Source organism: Carassius auratus, chromosome 25 (genome assembly GCF_003368295.1).
Source record: "Carassius auratus strain Wakin chromosome 25, ASM336829v1, whole genome shotgun sequence".
In the NCBI taxonomy this organism is placed as follows: Eukaryota; Metazoa; Chordata; class Actinopteri; order Cypriniformes; family Cyprinidae; genus Carassius; species Carassius auratus.
In genome coordinates this window covers 11319419-11343322 of record NC_039267.1, presented here as the reverse complement: position 1 = coordinate 11343322, position 23904 = coordinate 11319419, and the positions used below count along the sequence as shown (strand labels likewise).

General features: G+C 37.6%; 3 protein-coding genes across 4 annotated transcripts; all 3 read right to left on the bottom strand.

Annotated features, from left to right (window-relative positions):
* Positions 1 to 6305: 6305 nt before the first annotated feature.
* Positions 6306 to 10564, bottom strand: mxh (myxovirus (influenza virus) resistance H). Its single transcript, XM_026202578.1, has 13 exons — positions 10322 to 10564; positions 10026 to 10222; positions 9804 to 9941; positions 9494 to 9648; positions 9026 to 9164; positions 8737 to 8935; positions 8568 to 8646; positions 8370 to 8492; positions 8139 to 8271; positions 7497 to 7655; positions 7331 to 7407; positions 6991 to 7248; positions 6306 to 6898 (listed from the first exon to the last, which is right to left on the bottom strand). Exons 1-13 carry the CDS (start codon positions 10369 to 10371, stop codon positions 6674 to 6676), a joined length of 1932 nt encoding a protein of 643 aa, XP_026058363.1. The 5' UTR covers positions 10372 to 10564; the 3' UTR covers positions 6306 to 6673.
* A 1203-nt stretch (positions 10565 to 11767) lies between these two features.
* LOC113043302 (rho guanine nucleotide exchange factor 18) lies at positions 11768 to 15418 on the bottom strand. 2 transcript variants are annotated; one of them, XM_026202575.1, is made up of 4 exons: positions 15275 to 15418; positions 14860 to 15025; positions 13831 to 13924; positions 11768 to 12707 (listed from the first exon to the last, which is right to left on the bottom strand). In XM_026202575.1, exons 1-4 carry the CDS (start codon positions 15294 to 15296, stop codon positions 12000 to 12002), a joined length of 990 nt encoding a protein of 329 aa, XP_026058360.1. In that variant the 5' UTR covers positions 15297 to 15418; the 3' UTR covers positions 11768 to 11999. The 2 variants fall into 2 exon arrangements, with proteins under 2 accessions (XP_026058360.1, XP_026058361.1); XM_026202576.1 differs by having other exon boundaries at positions 14860 to 14953.
* Positions 15419 to 16288: 870 nt separating this feature from the next.
* On the bottom strand, positions 16289 to 18096 carry LOC113043301 (uncharacterized). The gene is made up of 4 exons (XM_026202573.1): positions 17761 to 18096; positions 17588 to 17681; positions 17421 to 17508; positions 16289 to 17336 (listed from the first exon to the last, which is right to left on the bottom strand). Exons 1-4 carry the CDS (start codon positions 17798 to 17800, stop codon positions 16644 to 16646), a joined length of 915 nt encoding a protein of 304 aa, XP_026058358.1. The 5' UTR covers positions 17801 to 18096; the 3' UTR covers positions 16289 to 16643.
* Between the last annotated feature and the right edge of the window lie 5808 nt (positions 18097 to 23904).

The window sequence follows — 23904 nt, the reverse complement described above, 5'->3', positions numbered from 1 at the left end:
CCCAGCGGACAACCTGCCTGTATGCTCTTGTTTCGGAACTGCCTGTGGTGGAGATTGGGACATTATTACATTTTGATCATACCATGTTTTCAAAGTAATGTCCTGTTGGCTGATATTCTACTGTACTACACAACACCAAAGTTGTTTTTATAGTAAGTATATGGAAACCACTGAGTTTAAAAACCTGATTAACTGGATTTACTATTTTGGTGTAGAAAAGCTGGTTCTTTAAATTGCAGTGTGAAGTATTTTGCTCAAAACCTACTCTGGTCTGCTGGCTTGGAGAGGGCCATGCTCAAAGGGATGCTTCAAACCCTGGATGGAGTGTGGGGCAGGTAATGTCTTATGGGGATCTAGGTTTTGGACAAGGGACCAAAAGGCGTCAACCTCCCTACAGTACACACTCTCCACTGCTGATGGCATAGCCTCACATCTTCCACACAAGCTCCGGTTAAACAAAATGTGCTAAGATAAACTTACTCTCCTTCCCTCCTTGTAGCTTTAGTGGTTGGTGTAAGACCTTGTAAGAAATAACATGTAGGCTACTTACTTCCTAAAGTTTAGGTAGATATGCACTGTAAAAATACACACCCCCTTGCACAGTATAGGCTGTCAATTAGAAGCATTTATCTGCATGCCTTACAACAAGTATCCCTCCACGTGACAATAAAAGATCCTTGTAACAATGACTGTATTTACATGAACAGCATATTCCCGTCCTAGCCGGAACACTAACTCCGCAGTACATGCGAGCTCATTTACATAATGTCCGGTGGAAATACTAAGAGGGGAATAGTATAACAGCCGGCTAATTCATAGACAGTAAAAGAAATGGACACAGCGACCCCATTGGAACTCATTTGAGACAAATGAAGCCCATTTTTAGCTACTTTTAGCACTTCCGTTTCTTACTTCCTGTAAAATGTTACATCTTTGATCTTCTAATAAATAGATTTGTCAAAAAAAAAAAGGAAACATGCTCATGATCGCATGATCATACAGTATACAGTAAAAGAGGACCCCTTTGGGCTGACAGCTGGGAGACCACTTGCCAATATACAGTATGTGATCACATGGAACAATGTGTATTCCACCATTCCCAGAGCAGTCAGTCAATGATGTCTCGTTTCCTTGGCCCTTACTGCACTTTACTCAACCCCACTGAGGAGATTTTCTGAGTCTGGAGATTGAAGGTTTTTGACCATCGTCCACAGGGCCAAATGTCCCTCCAGGATACAATGGATGGTGCATGCCAAATCATTATAACTGAACAATATTAGAAGTGGATAAGGCATACCAAAACATTCTTCCCAAGATGCCTTGCCAGAGAAGATATCTGGTGTGATGTGGATGAGAACATGTGGCCAAACGCAGAAGATTGGGCAGATTAGATCACATTAATTTTTGTTTTTATTCTGTGGCTTTTCCTGTTTCATTTTAATGTATATTTTGTATTTTCACATAATGACATAAATTATATATTTTTTTCTTTCCTTCTCTAATGTCCTAATGCAAATAAAGCCAACAATTCTGTCTCTGTCTTTGTTCTCAAAATAAACTGTTTATTCTATAAAGCTACTCTGAGATGGGTCATTCAAATTTTGCATTGAATTTCTGCAGCAAAATAAACAAAATACATGCATTTACTAAACCCAAAAAGAAAAAGAACCTGTAGTGTAAAACACAATCTATGATAAAGCAATATACTGTCTATTGTATAATGTCAGACCTGACACCTACAATAATGCAGGTTCTGTAATTCTATTTGATGTAAGCGTTTTTATGATATTGTGCTATGATTGACTAAATGTTCCTGATGAAAGAGAATGTGTTAGTGTTTAGGAATAATAATTTTAAATTGAGTCATGCATTGTTTTGGTAGATGTAGTGTATTGTGTTAGTGTATTATTGTAATTAGAAAATTAGTGTAGGAGTTTAGTTTGCAATGCGTGATTTTGAGCATGAAATTAACTGTTTTGTCAGTTGTGTGTTGTAGGTGTGTTGGTGTGTTAAGAGTTTAGGTAAATTGTTATAAGTATTGAAAAAATTGTCATAGGGATCGTTAAAAAAAAATTTAATGACAATATGGGGCAAATATAATGTAATTAAGTGGCGACAGGTGCTGCACGGTGCTGGTACATGTAAGTCAGACAAAATGAAAGTGCACAGTTATCAAAGGCCTGAGTGCACATACAGTCGTGGGAAACGTGTGTTCGGCAGTTGAAGACACGATGTGACAAGTCTGTAGAATTTCATTGGAAAAAATGGCATAGCGGAATTTATGTGATCTGGTTTGTGACATCATTTACGGGAAACACTTAATCATCAGAACACTTGTGCAAGGCTGCTCACAGCACTTGGATTACATGTTGCATTAGAACCATTTTCAAGCTCTTTGTTTATAAGCGGCAATATTTCTGTGGATTTGCTTGATTGAATAAAATATTGCTTTAAACCTCATCTTCATTCGAGGCCTTTACAGTATATTATTATTAGGGTTGGGAACTGAGAACCTGTTTTTATTCAGAAAAGGTTCTGTTTTTGAAAAGAACCAATCCGCAAGCAATTTCTTCATTCTATGAAAAAAATAGTGGTAAGGAAAAATGCACAATACTTAACTACTCAATGCTCAATCCTGTTTATTACTTATTATAACTTCATTTAAAGGTTGGCATTGTCAAAATTCAACATATATAACAGTATACACATTTTTAGGTTTCGATACCAATTCCATTTAAATTAATTATGTTTTTTGACTATTTTACCTTCATTGAATGTACAGTAGTGTTGTTGGAAGGTAGTAAGTAGTGTTGAGTAATGCTAATCCATCAATCAGCATGTGCTTCAGAGTTGATAATGGAGTCAGGAGATGTTGTGATGCATGTGGAATGGTTTCCACATTTTTAAACATTTACATTTTTAACATTGCATAACGTCGCATGTCGCAACTTGACCACCACCTCCCCAGAAGAATGGTGACTCTATCATCTGACGGTCCAGCTGATTTGGAGATGGTTCGGAGACAGTCAGGTAGACATGTTTGCTTCTCCAGAGGCCTCTCACTACTTTTTGTTCTATTTCTTCTATTGAGGGGACACTAAGCATGGACAGACTGGCACACATCTGGCCACAGGGCCTATGCAAATATGCATTTCCCCTAGGACACTGTGCGAAGTTTGGGAGCAAATATTACTAGTGGTGCCGTAGTGTGGCACAATTTGCCACCCACATCCAAACATTTGGAAACTCCATCTCTGGACCCTGGATAGGATGCAGAGGTTCTAGGTGACCTAGACCAAGAGGTAGTGAACACCATCACTTCAGCAAGAGCACCATCTACGAGATACGCTTACACCTTGAAATGGAACCTGTTCGGCAAGTGGTGTTCTTCTCACCGAGTGGGACCCAGAAGATGCCGATTGCGGTCGTGCTTTCCTTTCTGCAGCAAGGGCTGGAGCGAAGGTTGTCTCCCTCCACCCTCAAAGTCCAGGTAGCCACTACTGCTGCATACCGTGACCACATGAATGGGAAGTCTTTAGCTAAGCATGACCTCATCATCAGGTTCCTTTGAGGGGCCAGGAGGTTAAATCCTTCCCAGCCCCCCTCTGTACCCTCTTGGGACCTGACTTTGTGATAAAATCACGACAGCAGGGCCCATCCGATCCTTAGCATTTAGTTGAGCAAAATTTTCTTTCATTGAAAACTGCTTGCACTTGCCTCCATCAATGTAGGGGACCTGAATGCATTTTCGGTCGACGATTCATGCCTAGAGTTTGGCCCGGCTAACTCCCAGGTAATCCTGAGGCCCCGGCCTGGCTATGTGCCCAAGGTTCCCACTACAGCCTTCAAAGGCCAAGTGGTGAAACTGCAAGCACTGCCCCTGGAGGTGGCAGACCCAGCCCTGGCTTTGTTCTGTCCCATCCAAGCATTTAGATGCTACATAGACCAGACACAAAGCTTCAGGACCTCAGACCAGCTCTTTGCCTGTTACGGTGGCCAGCAGAAGGGCAATTCTGTCTCTACCCAGAGGATGGCCCACTGGATTGTGGATGCCATAAGCCTGGGTTATCAGGCACAGGATGTGCACTGCCCGTGTCCAGGTTGTGAGCTCACTCAACTAGAATTGTTGCATCCTCCTGGGTGCTGGGTTGTTGCGCCTCACTGACAGATATTTGTAGACCTTCATGTAGAGCTGGTATCCTCGAGTGTTCTCACCTCAAACAGGTAGTGGCACTGATAGGCCCTGGTTAGTGTCGGCTTGCTAAAACTGCTCCAGAGTGTCAGTACTGTAGATCCTGTTTAGATCCTCCATCACCCTAGGCAGCTGGACATGGCGGAACATCCAGGGCCAGACTTTCATGATGAATCTGTGAGAAAAGTGGAAGGCTGGGTTCAATATTGAGTCCTAAGCGGTATTCATATGTGTATAGTCCACGGTATAGCCTTAGAACCTGTGTTTCCCAATAGTGTTTTAGTCACCTCCGATTTCTCCATATACCTCTAAATGGATGCTATATCTGTACTTGTTCCGAGCCCCGGCCTACACCTAATAGGGTGCAGGCGGCTTGCACAGGGCACTAGAAGGGGCAGCACCCATGGTGCTTTTGTAGGGACCCCAAATCGTTGGTCATCGACGTGACATTGAGAGTGGCCGACTGAAAGGGAATGTCTCGGTTACGTATGGTAACCCTCATTCCCTGAAGGAGGGAATGGAGACATCATGTCCCTTCACCATTGTTGCTGTACCACCACTAAACTGCTGGGTCTCTGGCTCGGCCTCTCAGCGAAAACCTGGTATGCAGTCACCATGTGATATTTCTTTTTTCTTTTTTTTCTTTTTTTTTTTTGTAAATCTGTAAAAATGTCAACAATTCTGTTTTTCTGTCAGTATGGGGTGCTGTGTGTACGTTAATGAGGGGAATTTTTTTTTTTTTTACTTGAATGACTTTTATAAATGGCTGAAATATAACCAAGAGTGAAAAATTTAAGAAGGTGTGAATACTTACCGTACCCACTGTATATATAAGCTGATTCCCATCTAGGAAACATACTCAGGTGTGAAGTTCTTTCAATTGCATGTTCACACAGCATCAATTATCAAAGGCCAGAGAGCACATACAGTCATGGCAAACGTGTTTGACAGTTAAAGAAACACGATGCGACAAGTCTGTAAAGACTGAGTCATTGGAAAAAAAATGTGCTCAGTAATTAAAGAGGCACAGCTGCATTTCTGTTTTATGTTTTTTTTACGGGAAACACTGAATCATCAAAACACTTATTTGTGATATATGAAAATGCATTACTGATATCAATATAATTGCTGATATCAAAAATTGGTTTATTACTAGTAACTATCACATTCATGATATCAGAAATGAACATTGTCACTAGTGACAATTAAATTGTTGATTTCAAGAATAGAAGTCTGTACTAGTAACCATGTGATTACTGATATCAAAGTAAGAATTGTATTTCTGATATGTGAAATCAGAATTTCTACTAGTAAGAAATCAATTCATGATTTAAACAATTAAATTTGAATGGCAGCCTATGGTGACTAGTGAAATTTAATTAGTGAAAATACAATTACAGATATCAAGAATTATAGTTTTTACTAGTTGAAATATAATTTCTGATATCAAGAATTGAAATTTAACTAGTGAAAATGTAATTGTTGATATCAAGAATTAACATTGTTACTAGTAGAAATCCGATTCCTGATATCAAGAATTAACATTTTAATTAGTGAATATTGATTTGCTGATATCAAGTATTCATATCCTGTGAATTAATAAAAGTCAATAGCCTACGGCTTACCTATTGCCATTCCCAAAATAAAAATTATTGATATCAAGAATTATCATTTTTTCTATTTAAATGTAATTACTGATATCAAAAATTAGAATTGTTACTAGTAGAAATCTAATTCAAACATTTTAACTAGTGAAAATATAATTGTTTATATCAAGAATTAATATCACGAGAATGAAAAAAGTCAATTCGGCTTGCCATAGTATCAGTATTCTGTGATAAGCCTGCCCTCTAGTGTTGACTCATATAGTGATGTATTGAAGTTAATCGTTCAGAGTAAAAACAAAATGGGAGTTAACACGACACAATTATCTGCTGTGTATCATTCATCTGCCAGCATACACCACAGGAGGGAACTGAAATCCTCCCAAAAAAAGAGTTCATTCAAAACAAAATTACTAACTGCACCAAAACGATAACATTAATTAAAAGACCTAAAACCTACGTTCAAATAGGCTATGTAAAGAAGAACTAAACCAAAATAATATCTGAATTATAGCTTTATTTTATTAAAATGTATACATTGTAGTTGGTGGAGAAGACACTGTAACAAGCTGAAACTTATTTTATTATTATTTTAAAACACTTTTAGAAGGTACACGCAGACTTTCACCAATGCTTTGTCATTTACAAAATACATTTACTTCACACTCATTTTTAATTTTTTTTAATATTATTTTATTATTTTAATTCAAACAATGATTCATGATTAAACTTAACCTTAAACTTAACCTGAACCTAAAAAAATTAATTTCTAAAGCCTCAAACTACACTTTTGTTCTTTAATATTGATATTTCTTTGGCACCTGCCTTTAAAAGTGATCAAGCATGCATATGACAAAAAATAGAGGCAACTTCTGTCTTAGAGGTAAATACTGATGCGTTCTTGTGCCAGGCGCAGTCTCTCCATGCGTTGGTGTAATTCTGCCCTCTTTCGTCCAGCTTCTGTGTCCTCCACGAGCAGCTTCACAACATCAGCTCCATCCCGCAGGTCCATAGCATGAGCCCGCAGCATCACAGCAGCTTGCTTCAGTATGAACAGCAGGATCACCATGGGAATGTAGTCGGCCAGACGCTGATACACTATCTGATGGATTGAGAGAACATGTGGGAGGCTTTCAGTGCATTCAATGCCAAAAACACAAGCAGTTAACATTCAAATCATGAACTGGTTTAAACCTCGTAGTAGATGATCAGTTTATCAGGCGTCAAGCTCCTGGTGTCAAAAACAGCACAGTTCTGGGGTGAGGTTGCGTTCTCTCCTGTATCCAAACTAATGGACTCGTACTCCTGTCGCTTTTCCACAAACTTGAAGTCTACAATTTTCTGGGTAAAAATGGGATCCTGCGTGTACACAAGTTTCTCCATGTTAATGTACTCATGGATCCTCTTCTCCACCTTGCTTTCTTGCTTTGATTGAATGTCGTCAATATGGTTCTAAGGGAATAAACATCAGAAATGTCAAAAAAAATTAATGTCGGACTATTTAATGTAATCACTAATTGTCAATTAAACCTACCAGTATTATGTGTCTCAGATGAGGGTAGTTTGGGAAACACAGCTCACACATGACCCTGAACTCCTTCTGCACTATACCTACGATATTACACGAAAGCTGTAATTATTAATAATGTCGAATGTTATCCACATATATTGTAAACACAAGCTAAATTCCAAATATTAACCTCGGATGAGCTTCAAAGTATCCATGGCAGGTTGTTTAAGGTCTCCAACGTGTTTCTTCACCATTGATTCATACACACAGTAGTCACTGAAGGTCACCAGTTCTCTCCCACGATGGGCCTCGTCATATTTTTCTGTCATCAGTTTTACGGACTCTCTGACTAAAATCAAATGATCTAACAATAGTCATCTCAAAGAATACAAGTGAATAGTGACAGTTTTGTATGTAAATCTGTACGTTGTATATTATTAGTGGAGGCGAATTTCCAGTGACTCTTTCTGTAGGTACAACATTATTCCAATAGGTGGCGACAAATCTTTATGAGTAAATCGACCGATTCAAAATGAATAATTCTGAAACTAACATTATGTGTTGCTAAGAGATGTTTCCCAAATATAAAAGTTAGGCTACTCAATATTTACTGCTTGCTCACTGGACTATTGTATAAAAATTTCTCGCTTGTAATTATATAGTTGGTCTAAATCATCAACAACAGCCTCGTTCGTGCTAAATTATGTTTAACACGACGTGAAGGTGAGTAGCTAAATGGTGACAGAAAGTCATACGAATTAACTGTACCAGTGAACAGTATTGTACATTGTGTCCAATTAAACTAAGATTTGTATGAATCAATAATACGTACATGATGCTTTGGATCTACTCAGATGACATTCCCATTGCTTGAACACTGGTCGAAGAGACGAATAGAGGTTCCCATCGTCTGATTCTCCTGTTCTACACAACTCGCTTATCTGGTCACTGAACTCCAAGATTTTCTACACATGCAACAAAAGTAAGATCAAGTGTGTACATTTCAGTCAGGCTAGTTTCAGATATTGGACAATGCAAGTAACAAAGCTTGCCCTCACTGTACCTTGCTGAGGTAAGGCCCCATTCGCTCCGGTTCTAAAGGAGGACCATCGGCATAATTCTTAAGCTCAACCCTCAGCCCAGACAAGTGGACATGAATTTGATCACTTAGAGATGGAAGTGAAGACTGTGAAATAAGGAATAACTCGTGAGTTCAGTGTTAAGAGTCAGTTTTGGAATATTTCATCATGTTTACACTTGCCTTGATATGTGCGACCAGCTCTTTGGTGAGTCTGGTGGAAAGGCAGGGTATTGTGGCCCTCTGCTCCTCAAGAAGATAACTGGTGGAGACAGGAGCACTCTTAAATGTCTTTGAACTTTACACAAAATATCAAATCATTGAATAGGTTTGATTTCTACTAATTCAATACCTGAATTGGGTGTGTTTGGCGAAAAACTCCTTTTCCTGTCTTGTGGCTTCAACCAGAGAGACGTTTTCATTGATGTCGCTCTGGCCTCTGCATCGGACAATGGTGTAGCCCTTTTTGAGAGGAACCACCTTACCCTGCAGAACTTGTAAGATGTCGGCCTCTGCTCCTTTATCTACCAGGTCTGGCTTTGTCAGTATTGCTGAAGCAATAAAAAAGTTTTAGAATATAATAAAACTGCACTGCACACTCTAATGTGAAAATTAAACTTTAGTTTAATGAAAAGTTATACCTAAAGTCCTTAAGCCATCAGGATCGACACCCTGAGCCATTCTAAGTGCTTCCGTGGTTGCGATGTCGACATTGCAGGGAACAACAACCAAATTAATGGTTTCTTTTTTGGAAATGAATTTCAATATCAGGCGTCGGATCTGCAATTAATCAAAGGCAGTGATTACACATTTTAAACTGTAGCATGCTACATTATTATGCATGTGACATCACGTTGCAGGTTTAATTCAAGTGCCATCCAGATATCAACTTCAAAGTGTAAAAGTACTATTTTATACAACATTTTATTAAATTCTTTCCTAAACTCTATTTATAATTTTCAAAATGAATTACATAATTATTCTGCATTTTTATTCCAGTTTTGTGTAAACAATTTATTTTGCTTTTGCAGAATTTGCACAGAAGGAACTGAATGCATAAATATATGGGATTATACACAATTACTTATTAATCAATATTTTCTTCTCACCTGGTCTCCGATGTCTTCCGGTTGTCCTTTCACAGGTACTCTTGTTATTCCAGGCAGATCGATCAGCGTGAGGTCGCACACATCAGGCGATGAGATCTCCAAACTGATGAGATCATCGCAGATTCCTACTCCATCTCCAGCAAGCATATTCTGTGCTGTAAAAAACAAACACTACATACTAACTCAAGCTTCATTTATAATGTAAGTGACATTAAAACTAATAAGAACTTGTAGAACATTCATTTTATATTCCTGCTATGTTTTATAATTATAACTTAGTAACGATATTTAGCTTTATATACAGCCTCACCCCTTCTGACGTAACTTTCAACTTGTGCGGGATCATGAAACGTCTCACGCACTTCATTGTAGGAGATTACGGCGGTCCAGCCGCTCCCATTATTAAGTTTTCTGAGTTTAAGCTCCAGTGGACAGCGGGTGACAATACCTGAATGGACCATATAAAAATAAATATATATATATATATGATTGTATATATAAATGAATAATGTATTGTAAGTGTACAACGTACCACTGCCACGAGGTAAAGCGACTCCTGATAGCGCCTCTAATACAGAGCTTTTCCCCGAGCTCTGGTCTCCCACCACTGCAATAGCAGGCAATGCAAGTTCCTTCTCAATGCCAATTCGCCTCATGTAGTCAATCATCTCAATATAGGGCCGAACCTGAGCCTCCCACTGCTGCAGAAATATTCCACTGTTCTCTGGACTTAAAAAACACACATTCAACAATTAGACTGCATTTCTATAAAATGAGAGCACTGATGTTTTACAAAAATTCTACAAATTAAAAAAAGGTTTTCCTTACCCAATTTCATCTGAAGAATCGAAATCCAGTATTTCTGGTGAGCTGTCCATGACTGAAAGGAAATAAATCTCACAGAATTTGGTAGTATTTAAAAAAGTTAATATATATAAAGTGATGTCTTTTAGAATGTTTAGATGAGAACTCAAGATCTGCGTAAAATATGTCGGAATCAATTCAAGCTTGCTCTGAAATCCTCAGACGACAGAACTTCTGGCAAATAAGTTTCAAATGCATACTGTCAACCTTATATAGGTTTATATTGCGTGTCATTTGGGGAGGAGTGGGGTTGGGGTCAGACAACAATACTTGTCCATAAACAAAAAATTAGCTTTACAAAAAGTACATAGTCAGCACTTGAGCTGACCTTGAGTTCAGAAAAAAACAAGGGAAGAACAGAATGCAAATATACTGTGATTTTGCAAGAATATTTATGGGAAGTAGCCAATTTGTATGCCTACTATATATGTGCATGTTTAATTTTGTTTTGTTCCTTTTTTATTACTTTACACCACATATATCTCGCTTGGAAAATTATTATTCTCTTAAATTCAATTTTTAACAGTTTAACAGAACCAGATTCCACCATGAGTAAATATAATCGCTGTATATTTAATATTTAAGAGACCTGAATGAGGAAGCGGTGACCACAAAGCTGACTTGCAAAGTCTAAAAAAGATATTAGCATTTGATGTTTAAAACAAACCTGCAGTGCAGTTTTGGGAAATCATTTGCATTAAGAAAATATAACTCTCCCTTGGTTTATGGGTCGCAGCACAAGTTAAAATATAATGTATAATTTATTATAAAAATATTTCTCAAATTACAATTTAAAACGTTTTTTCCCCCATTGTATGACTACTTGTGACTTTAACTTAAGCACCGTATGTTTAGAACACTGTAAGCAAAAAACATACACAACAAAACTTTTTTGTTGTTGTTGATAATAGTGTAAAAATATATAAAGCACTGCTCACACGGACGTCATTTTCAAACCAGGCAGCTTTCTATTGGTCAGTTCTCCAAATCTGCGTGAAAAACTTGAACCCGTAGGCAAAATCTGTATCAAATCTTTCACAATCATGTGGATTCCTAATGAAATTAGCATATTTCACAGTTAGCGGTAAATGTGACTGCACCTTTTCATTTCTGTGATAGAAATGAGTCCATGAGCCATTTACAGTTTACTCATTTCATGGTTCCTATGTATGTATGTATGTATATAATATTAAGTATGTTAATATAATATTTTGTTAAGCAGACTACACTAGTGAGTGGAGTTATGATAAATCGTGTATTCAATTTGTTTTAAAACAAAAAGTAATTGGTTACAAATAAAATTATTAGCAAAAAAAAAAAAACATTTTCTGATAACTCTTGGTCATCTATAAAAAGAAACAAGTGCGAGTCTAAAGATTTTGAAGCACTAAGTGAACATGAAAGACAAAAGACTGAAACAATAACTTTAATCTCTATGCATCCAAGCACCTGAAAATAAGAGGGAATAAACTTAACATGAATGATGTATTGTACTGAACTACAATGAACTCTACAGCTCTGAACACATGTCCTCTCCTCAGAAATGTGTCTTGAGAGGGGCAACTTAACCTTGAAACGCTTTCATTTAAATACATTAATATTATAAATACCCTCAGAACAAACAACACAGTTTTCAGCGATTTCAAAATCTCTCGATAAGTTTTTCGAACAAAAATATTAATCTTTTTCTGTCCTCGGCATATGGGGAGTCTGGTTGAGTGTGTCCTGTGCCGTTTGTCCCTTTAGCCATGGCGGTGAAAGTCTCTCTGTCTCTTTCAAGGGCCGCTCTGTCCCGCTCCAGTCTTGCTCTGTCCTGTTCCAGCGAGGCTCTTTCCCGGTCAATCGCAGCTCTGTCCTTTTCCAGCTGCGCTCGGTCTCTGTCCAACGCCGTTTTCTCCCTCTCTGCGACGGCCTTCTCGCGCTCCAGCAGCACTCGCTCTCGTTCCAGGTCTGCGTGCTCCTTCTCCAGCAGCTGTCGCTCTCGTTTGAGTTTGGCTCTTTGGAAGTGCAGCTCATCTTGAGTCTCTGGAGGGCTTTTTTCCATGGGTCTCCCTCTCACGCTTTCTGCTGTACCTGATGAGGGTCCTCCATCAGCTACTGCGGTTTGAGTGTTGACCTCGATTACTGAATGTGTCAGTAATTCCAGAATATCACTCCCCATTTCTACTTGATACATCTTCTTGCTGGGCTGGGCTGTGAATTCGGACTCATCGGCCAGGTTGGTCAGTAAGGTCGGTTTAGGAGGGTCGGCGTCAGTAGGATCACCATCTACGGCCTTCTCCATGAGTCTGAACCACCGCCAGGATTCTGGTTTAACTGTTTCAACGTCCCTCGCGAGAGCTTTTAAAACCTAGGGGTGAAAGGTAGAGAAAGCTAAATCAGGAGAATTGCATGTATACATGTTTATTTTCTAAGTCAGTGGTTTTCAACCTGTGGTCCGCGGCCCGTATTGCAGGTGGGCCGCCAATTATTTTCTGTTCATTTCCAGTCCATTCTAGGGCTGTGCGATTAAAAGAAAACGTCCTAAAATCACGATTTGAGCGTGCGCATATGCCTAACTCCAGGTTCACACACTGTCTGTGATGCGCCTTTTTTCTGAGCCAATGTTGACGGATCAGAGCGTTCTCACTGCGGTAAAAGGCTAGAAATAAAAACGTGCGAAAATAATTCATGTCTAACACATGAGCATAGAGTGAATTTGTTAGTGAACAGGATGCAGTTTAAGTGAGAGGAGACACGTTTTAAGTGTGCACACTCTCTCCTCGCAGAGCAGCGTGTGTATCTGAGCAAGCACGACCGGTTTTGTGACAGAGCAAAGGAAATCTGCTGCGAACAGAGAGATTCGCACTCGTGCATTATTTTAATGTGCTTTCGCGTTATATTTATGCGCTCTCACTGCTGACCGCATACACATACTGTATACACATTGCAAACACCCGAGGCACCGCTACAATTAATGAGCTCTATGAACAATGCATGGCAAAAAAGAAAAAAAAAGTTTAATTTTTTTTTTTTTGCCACAAGTCTATACATTTTTTTTTTTTTACATCTTCACTATAGTGATAATTTTGACTTATGTCTGTTCTAGAGATGTTACAACTTTTTGATAAAGCTCCGATTGGATTTCTTTTGGAAATATGTTTCAAATTAATCCTGAATGCATTTATGACTGTAAAAGCACAATTGCAAAACTGATCAAAAAAATCGCGATAGTTTTTTTTTTTTTTTTTTTTTTTTGTCCATATTGCACAGCCCTAGTTTATTCAATAAATATAGTTTAAAATCTAGCTTCTGAGTACTAAGTTATTAACCCAACAATAGCGGGGTCAGTTAATTTTTTTGAAGTGGGCCGCGCAAACATATGTGTTTGGTTGTGTGGGCCGCGAGTTGAAAAAGGTTGGGAACCACTGTTCTAAGTAGATCTTTAATAATTATAACTGAACATAAAGACAGATTCTATGTGTCCATCTTACCTTGTATTTGCATTTTAAATTCTCCCACTTTCGTTTTGCTCTTTGAGAAGTAATATTTCCATCCAGGTTGGATTTTGTCTCTTGTACGAATAGCCTACAAAAAAACACACACACAAACTTTGTGACTTTCTCTTTGAAAACTACTCATAAAAAATAAAATCCTTGGGTTTTAAAATCGATGAGGGCTACATAAAGTTTGGTTGACAACCATGTCAGTGAAAAATTTGGATTTATTTATTTTATTTTGTCTTATTTATTTTACAAAACTCTCATTATGTGTTTTGTTAGTATATTAATTAAAATGTTTTCAGTTTTTATATTATTAAGTGTATAATTTCATGTGTACATATATTATTATGGAATTCATGCTTTGAATCATTAATTTCTAAAAACTACTTGGAAATCATGAATTCATTCTACCATTATTTGGCTGTTTATTTCTAATGAGATTCTCCTTGCCATTGCAACTTTAATCTTACTTGTTGGATGCTGTAGTGAAATATTCTCTTTACATCTGCTTTGTAATTATATTTAGTGTGTGTGTATATATATATTAACATCCAATTTATTTCATTAATATTTATTTAATTAAAGTTTTAACTTTAATTGGAGTTTTTAAGTGGGTATAAAACACAGAATTAAATATATCTAAATACATTGAAATAGTAACTAAATAGTTTCCAAATAATATTTTTTAATATTAAATTTTATACATTATTTTAAAATATTACTATACAAACATATACATTTTTAATATAACTATACCAATAAATTATAAAGCCCATAATTAAAATAATAATATAATTAGATACCAACATTTTTCTTGCTAATTTTACATGGTATAAATGGATTATCAGATCATCTGAACCATCTGTCATTGTATATTAGAAAAGGGGTCAGCGTAAATGGGAGTCCCTGATAGTTTAAAAACCCGTCGTTATGAGTTCTCTATTGTAAAACGCACGCACGACATGTACTGCAAATGTAAAATGAATCACATATTGAATATGAATCACAATGAGTACATACTCCCAGCCATTTCTGCATGTGTTCCTCCAGCCTGAGAATAAATAGCCGTGGGCCATGCGCCACCTGATCAGTGCCTCAGTGTCCTTGTGAGACCCTGAAACAGAACAGCGGTGCAGACGGACAGTGCGGCGTGAATTCACTGAGCTCTGCTGCTGCTGTAACCTGACTTTATACATGCAAAACAAAACAAACCGCCCAGTCAAGCCACACCATAAACACTGACAGCTGTCAGTCTGAAATAATAGCAATAAATCCTTGTTTATTAACCGCCAGCAGCTGCACATACCAAGTGCATTAACCCGGTTCTAAATCCACTGTGAATTCTATATAAATTCATTAAAGAGAGTCAAGGTAACTTAATGTGCGAAAGTTTTGCATGCGTGCACACAGTGCAGCTTTAAACAATGACACTCACACTGTTGAGATGGTTGCGCCATTTCTTAAAGAGAGAGAGGCGGCCAAACTCCTCTTATGAGATATACAGTAATACCATGAATATTATCATCTTTCACTTCTTCAACAACCGTTTGCGTCTCTGCCGACAGCAGTCCTTCACGGCTTTTCCAATTTCTAACAGACGGACCAATTATATTATATCACTGCCCTCTAGCGGTCAGGAGAAAACAACATCTCACTACAATAAGCATCAATACATTTTGATCTTTAGTTATAGATTATATCTAAAAGTTCTTAAGAAATCGAGTCATTAAAAATACTGAGACCTCTAATACACAGAAGGGTTATTATTGTCATCTAAAACAAACAAAAATATTTTGAAATAAAGCTGAAACAAAATACAACACAAACATTAGATGTAAACTAAATAAAAATAAAATTATAAAAATGACCGGAAATAAATAAATCTAAATAGTATTTTTTTCTTTCTTTTAAATCAAAGATCACACAAAAGCACTTAACTATATCACTACAAATTAAACTAAAATGATCATAAAAAATGAAAATAAAAGATCATTCAAAATATGAACAAAAAATAATATAGCATATAAACAAACTAAAATAATGATAACAAAGTTTTTTCAAAAAAATCTTTTTTGGAATTACACCAATTTAAAAATAGATTTCATTACAAATTTGTATCTGCAATATTTATTGCTTATTTATTATACTCTATACAAATATATTATAATATTATACATTGTTTTCATTTATTTGTTTTGTTAACAAAATGGAAAGTAAAGTTTCGCTGATGTATATTTTTCAGTGTGGGTTTATTTGTGAAACCACAAACACGTATAGACATAAATTAATTAATTAATGACTACGACAAAGCTACTGTTTGTTGAACACACATTACGTTTTGTGACTCTATATGGGGCAAGTTGTCTCAACAGTAGAACCTGTCATTAAAACAGCATTTTACTTTTCAGCAAAGTTTAATTTTCTGAATGCCAAAAAGGTGGACCATGAATATAGTTTTGACATTTATTGTGTGGCACAAATGGTATACTTAACTTACAGACACCATTATTGTACATCATTTCAATAAGAATGCATCACACTCCATGTTTCTTTCAACATTTACATTGTAAACAAATCTCAAAAATATTTACGTTAAGGGACCCTTGTGCACTGTATTAATGCATGTGGACTGTGTGCATTCGATTTTGGATTGAAAAAAAATATATATATATAATTTTAAAGTAAGCAAAATTTTGCCATTTAAATATATCTTCAGACAACAACCCAATGATTGTTCAGACGATCCCATTAACTCATCGCAGTATCTGTTTTTCCCTGAGGTCTGCCCTCTTCTCAGACCTGCTTCAGATTTTTTCGATCACTCTTTCTAGTAAGAATATTAATCTTTCTCTATTCTTTTCATGTGGACAGTCCAGCCTGTTGCATTCTGAACTGCTTTTCACATGATTCGTTATATGCTCCGATCTTCGGTCTCTTTCAAGGGCCACTCTGTCCTTTGCCAAAGCTTCTCTGTCTTTCTGCAGTCTGACTCGGTCCTGTTCCAAAGACGCTTTGTCTCTGTTAACCGCAGCTTTGTCCTTCTCTACCTGGGCTCTGTCCCGCTGAAGTGCTGCTCTTTCCCGATCAGCAAGGGCCCTTTCCCGCTCTAGAAGGGCTTTTTCTCTGTCCAGGCCTCCGAGCTCCTTTTCTAGAAGCTGTCTTTCTCTTTGAAGTTTGGTTCTCATGATGTCCAGCGAGTGACTTTCTGTCGTCTGCTTGCCTTTTTGTCTTGCTTGCTTACTCAGATGCGGTCTGGAGGCAGGCGACACGTTCACCGGAGTTCCTTCCTCTTCCAGGAACTCCAGTATTTCCCCTTTGACTTTAATCTGGCGCAGCCTCTTACTGGGATGAGGTGCACTATCATTGTCAGCTTCTGATGTGATCACTTGCTGGCTGATCTTTTCGTCAAACTCTTCACCCAGAGCATCGTCCATGAGATTGAACCATTTCCAGCAGGTGGGGTTCTTCTCCACACCGGCGGGGGGATATTTTGCGTCCTTGAAAGAGTGAAATGCATTAAACTGGTCAACGTGTTCTGTTAAAGCTGGCATTTGGAAAACACAATTACAAGTGAGACCAACCTTATATCTTGCTTTCAGGTTTTCCCACTTTTTGGCAATCTGCTCAGTTGTCATCTTTTCCTCAAGCCCCATTTCTCTGAGTATTGCGCTGCAAATAAAATAAAATAAAATAAATCTGAACACATGTTGTGAGAAATCAAGGCAAATTTTAAGATCGCAAATCTCACCTCCAGGCTGTTTTAGACGAATTTTTCCTCCCGTCAAACAGCGCTGAGTTGCTCGACCGCAGCTGTATCAGTTTTGTGATATCCTCAGTAGACACTAGTGCACATAAAACAGCCGGTTAGTTGGCTTAATACTCACACTACTAATTAGTTTCGCGCAAAAACGAACAACTTACTTTTATAGATGTGTTTGGAGCTGGTCGACGCCGAATCCATATTTTATATCACTTCGGAAAACAGATTTCTAGGGCCCTTAATAGTGCACGATGCCAGTGTGATTCTGTTATCATACCCTCCCTGGGAAAATGGCGCCGTACGAGCACAGCCTGGATAGGCTGCCTACTAAGTGCATGCCCTTATTTTGAAGGAGTGAATTTGCGTCTTTAAAATGTATATTTCTTGAAATACACATTTGGTTTGACTTACACAGAATTATTACGTGTGTTTGGAATATTAAACTCAAACGCATTGACGAGATCTTTTGATGGCTACTAACTAGGGTAAACCATAGACGGGCTAAACCAAAGACCAAAGAAAGGTAATTAGCATTACATGGGGGCGTGGCTTATTAGCTCGAAGGGTGTCTCTAATACGTACAATAATAATTTTTAGTTCTTCTTTGTGTATTATTAAAGTCTCTGAGTATCGTTATTATTTCTGAATTATTGTCCAGATGTAGATTAAAGAATCATAGTATTCTAAAACTACTGTAATTGGTCTATCCCGGACAGCGCTGAGAAAAATAACAGGCTCCGCGAGACAATAAGATCACATGACAGCTGTTACTTTTCTCAGCGCTTATCAGAATAGAACAATCAGAGCCGTTTGTGGTTACTAGATGAAGATTTTATTTTTATCTTTTAAAAGCGAGATCGCAGCTACGTTTTCCATTTAAGTGTTAACAAAAACCTATATTTTTAGTGTACAAATATTAAAGCATCCTGAAATTTGAATACACTCGCGGTTCTCTAGCAGCACTGCCCAATGAAGACAACTCAGAGGCAGTTAGTGACTAGATTTACTTATTAATACAATACTCTTGGATAAAATAAACAGCTGCTTTTATCCTACCAAGATCTCAACTAATGCACTTGACCTTTACAAGCCCCTGCTAAACTATTAATAATAGAGGGGGGCTCCTTCCCTAAGAACAGTCAACAAGTCCTGTCAACTAATTGGACAATTCTGCGCCTTGATCAAGGGTCTCACCTCAGTGCTCGTCATTCACTCACTTAAGATAATATATCTTAAGTTTAAGTTCAGTTTAAGTTAAATTACATTTATTCAACCTTGTGTCATTCCAAATCTGTATGGCCTGTTTCTTCTGCTGAACACAAAAATAAAATATTTTGAAGAATGTTCATAGTTAAACTGATTCAGCTCCCTTTGACTCCCTTTGACTCCCTTTGTTCAGATTTTTTTTAAAAAAAGGTTATCATTATTATTCTAAATATCTTCTCTTGTGTTCAGCAGAAGAAATAAAGTCATACAGGTTTGGAAGAACAAGAGGTTGAATGTTATTAATTTCATTTCATTCGAGCAATGACTGTATGGACATATGTATAGTGCAAATGCAATCATCTCCTTTTTTCCACAAATGGACCTTCACACATGGAACTCTGTTCCATCGGTCTCCCGGCCTTTTTTTCATATTGATATCCAAATGCATTTTGCATCATCAGTTCAGTCATGCGAAAGGGTGTCCTTTGTTGTCCAGTGTGGAGCAAGGGGGCTAATCTCTGTGCATATGTCCTTAAAAGCACTGTTGCTGTTTTCCTCTTAAATTATTAAGCTTCTTCAGCGGCTTTAAAACATTGAGAGAAGATTAGCGAGGTTATTCTGTGACGGTGTGTTTGTGCGTGTATGTGTGTGTGTGTCTTCTTCTTTCTGTTCATGCATTGATGCTGTTTGGTATCTAAATGAGAGCAGTCCAACAGAGGCTGATCGATCCATCTGTGCCAATTAAGCCTCATTCCTTTGTCTTTCAGAATCACATTTGCTATCACGTCACATTGCATCTGTCACTAAAGCAACCAAAATGGTTATTTTGTACCTAAAATCAACATCTGGATCAGATACATATGTTTAGCTATATAATTCAGATCCTATTGCATGCTTGTGTTTTCACCCTGAACAGAGAGTGTTTGACATGAACTGTATTGTAATTTCCCTCTATGTGAATCTGTGTCTCTCTAATCCAGCAGTCTGAATCCTGTGTTGGGGAAGAAGAGGGGGTTGTATGTGTCTCTGTAATCTTGCTATGTCTGTGTGCAACTGTGTTGGTAATCCTGCTGTGTGTGTGTGTGCATGCTGAACTGTATTTCTCTAATGTAATCCTATGACAGCGAGCATTTATGCACGTGAATGGTCGTCAATGTTAAAGCATACATGCTTTATGCGTTTAGCATCATTTTACATTGTATGGCTGGCCGCACGGGCACACACTCGACTCCATGTGTGGGCAGGGTTTGACATCATCAGGCGTCATTGCCGTGCTGAGGTGATATGGGAGGGCAGGATCAGCAAAGACATTTGGCTTGATCTCTAACTTTCCTGAGGCGTGGCTGGGGGAAGGGAATGACTGGTTCGGAATGACGAACTGGAATTAGGATAAAGATAGGAAGTAGTCTCAGATCAGTTTCCAATTTGAACCATTATGGAAAAATCGACAAATCTAGTCTCATAGATATCTTGGGGTTTAATACAAAATAAGAATGTGTAGTAATCCAAGTTTTAGAAGAGGTCTGTCGGGGGTCAAAATTTTCATTTTTGGGTTGACTGTCCCTTTAAGTGGTCTTTTATTTCATTATTAATATATTATCTGCAATTACCGTTTTTACAAATATACTTTTAAGAATTGAAGTACACTACAAGTGCACATTAAATACAAATAAGCACACTTCTTCTTCACAAAGGTTGACATAGCAAATTGGAGGTAAGGGCGGATGCTCAATCAACTCTGGGCTATGGAGAAGTGGGTTTAGCGATGGAGACCGCGTCGCGAGAGCCTGCCATGCTGTAGCCGAGCGGATATGCAGCACTATTTATAGCTAATCCTGTTTAAGCGAGGTCATGCTCTCTACCATCCCTGAGACAGAGCAGTGGAGTTAAACGCTCGCGTGCCAGTGTACTAGAAGCACCGCGTGCGCTTTTAGCTCATCCTACCAATCAAAAAACACAACACATACACAAATCACATCCAGGATTTTCTGCTTCTTTTGCCAGTAGTTTCACTATAGGAGAAAGGGCTTTAACCATCATAGAATCTGAAGGGGGCGATTATAATATTATAATTAGTTCTGTCAAATGATTAATCGCATCCAAAACAAAAGTTTTTTTAACATAATATATGTGTGTGTGTTGTGTATATTATGGATCATACACTACATATTTTGAAAATATGTACACTATATTAATATTCATATAATTTATATTATATATAAGTATATTTCATTTTTAAAAATCTTTTTCTAAAATATATACATGCATGGGTGTATTTATATACACAGTAAACACACTGTCATGGTGTAAACCAAGTGTAAGGATTCATTTTATTTGCATTTTGACACTGATGAGGCTGACTAAAAATATCACTTTCTACTTTCTGTCTTTGTACTGACAAACACAGCATTGGGTAATGAAGTGCAGCAAATTTTGAGGTAATGTTTTGTCATATGTACTTGTAATTGGGGTATTATAATTAGTGCTGTTAAATGATTAGTCGCATGCAAAATAAAACTTTTTGTTTACAAATCTGTGCTGTTTGCTGGGCCCTCAAAGCACAGGACCCTGTATATAACTTTATGTGTGTATGTGTGTGTGTGTGTGTGTGTGTGTGCAATAGCTTCTATCATGAATCTATAGTTGATTTTGTAATCTTATCTTCATTCAGTCTTATGTTTGATGTGATGGATTGTAGCGATAAAGCCTTCTAAAGATAATAATTTGTAAATCTCTACCGTGGCCCTCCTCTTGTTGCTAATAATATTACATCAAGTTTAGCCTGGCCTGCTTGTCCATCACACTGAAGTATCTTTGCGGGTTGCTGGTGATGACAGCTGTTTCAACAAGGGATGACACCTGTACCTAGGATAAGCACTGGCCAATTGGAGTCTGAGTTAAATTCCGAGCCGCGCCTCTGACGTAGACAGCCCACAGCGCGCGGTGGGCGGGTCGTTACGGATCGAGTTGTAGATCCACGGCGCGAGACTACTGATGCCAAGTGGAACTGACGCGCACCGGTTCAAAGTGAGTACACATGTATGCAAAGGAAATGTGTTATTATACACTATATAGGCGAAAAGTGTTGTTTCAGATCTTACAATATGGACCACGTTAGTTTTAAATCAAAAGGCAAGTCAATACAGATCGAAATTGTTAGGTTTAGTAGCGGAAACATGCTGTTATTCTATTAATTCTATGTGAGAATCGCGTGATTAAGACTAGTTTTTCTGCATGTCTTTTTTTATTTCTTGCTTATATAGTCCTAAGTGTTCTGCTTTATACCTTATGACACACTTTTTTTTTTATTCTTAATGCAAATTCATTAGGCTACTATTTACCCAGACATTATGCACTAGAAAAAATATTTGCAGATGATTCTCTGTAGAGTATTACATTTCAGAATAAGTGCGTCAGTTGAGTGTATTCTAATCACTTGAGAGGTTTTTTTTTTTCTTCTTCTTCTTTCTTGGTATCGTAATGTGTATTTTATGCCCTTGCAACGCAGAGATCATATGGACCCATTACTGCACGCAATGCTATTTGTGTCGCCAAGAGGATTTTGCATCAATGCCACAGTGACTTCTTAACTGCCCTGTAACATGCTTTATGCTTTGGTGGACAGTGGGCTTTTTGGAGTTCGATTCGTTTCGATTTCTGTAATGTTTATCATTTATGCTGATAAAATAGACCAGTAAAATGGCATTATAGCAGCATTGTGGCCAGTCAGGGTGCGAATTATGTGGAGTCAGTCAAAAAAGAAGTTGATGGGGTCATAACACATGCTGTAATAATTATAAACACGTTTTTGTTTAGATAACCACGAGGTTTAATTACAAGCTAGTCAAAGATGCTAATAATAGCAGAAGTTGCTGAAGTTGGTAACCATAGCAACAGTTCGCCTTTTAAGCGCTTTCCTTGTGTCGACTAAATGTACATCATTACTTACCTTATTATAGGTTTACACATTACACATATTTCTCAGAAAAAAAACATCAGTATTTTGATTTAAATGTTTGAGATGAAGTTTAAGATGGTCACTTTGTAAAGCTTAGCTGATGATAGAGCTAAGCCTATGTGAAAATAAGTTTAAGTTATTTATTTGTTAAAATAAAATATATAGCCTATTTTGCAAAGGTGTTATGTGATGTTTGTTTTTTATATAGCCCTGAATGACCTGATATAGAGATATATAGAGAGCCTATATTTATCTTGTCCTCTAAAATAGCAAATTATTCCATCCGAATGCTCATTCATTAGCATTTCTCACTTATTTGCCTTATTTAGACAGTAAGTTTCCACATCTGACTTCCAGAGCATCATGCAGCATCACAATGACTCACACTCCTCATTCACAGCATGAGTAAATATAGATTTTCAGCATTCGTGTCACAGAAACGTTCACAAATTCTTTCCGTGTTCAGTTTATTTCTGAGAGCATTTAGTGTGGCACAAAGGTGCTCTTTGTAGATATATTTTATCAGAAGATCATCTTTGTTCCTCACATAAATGATTGTTTACATAAAACATCTAATAGTGGTATTAGTATTCTTGCCATACTTTAATAAAATATATCTTTTACTGGTACGAGTCTATTTCAAGTGATTCAAATAAATGTACCAAATAAAAGCTTTTTGTATACAGAAGAGTAACTCTTGTGCCTCAGGCGTTATCCGGCTGCACTTAGTTCCCTCAGAAGTCTAAATAAACTGAGGGTACTGTCTAGGAATGAGTAAATATGTTTGTCTGTGTTCAACAGCACATACTCTTCCCTACAGCAGCAGTGGCTGTGTGTCTCACTACTGCCACAGATTGACTAATTAGATTAAGCAAGAAGCTTTCCTGAGATAATCATTCAACAAGCCATTTCCTCTAATGGAAACTGTGCTTCTCAAGACCGTCCACTGAAGGTCAAATAACTTTATGCATTAAAGGAGAAATTTTGTGTTGATGCTTTGTAGTACAGACTTTGTGTTGTTTGGAGTAATTGTACGTGACGGCGAGTCACTTATGCTCTGAAAGCAGCACCTCCTGACTGTGCTGGTCGAGGGGCTGCATTTGTCTCGTTGTTGCAGGATAGGACATGTAAAACAAATCTG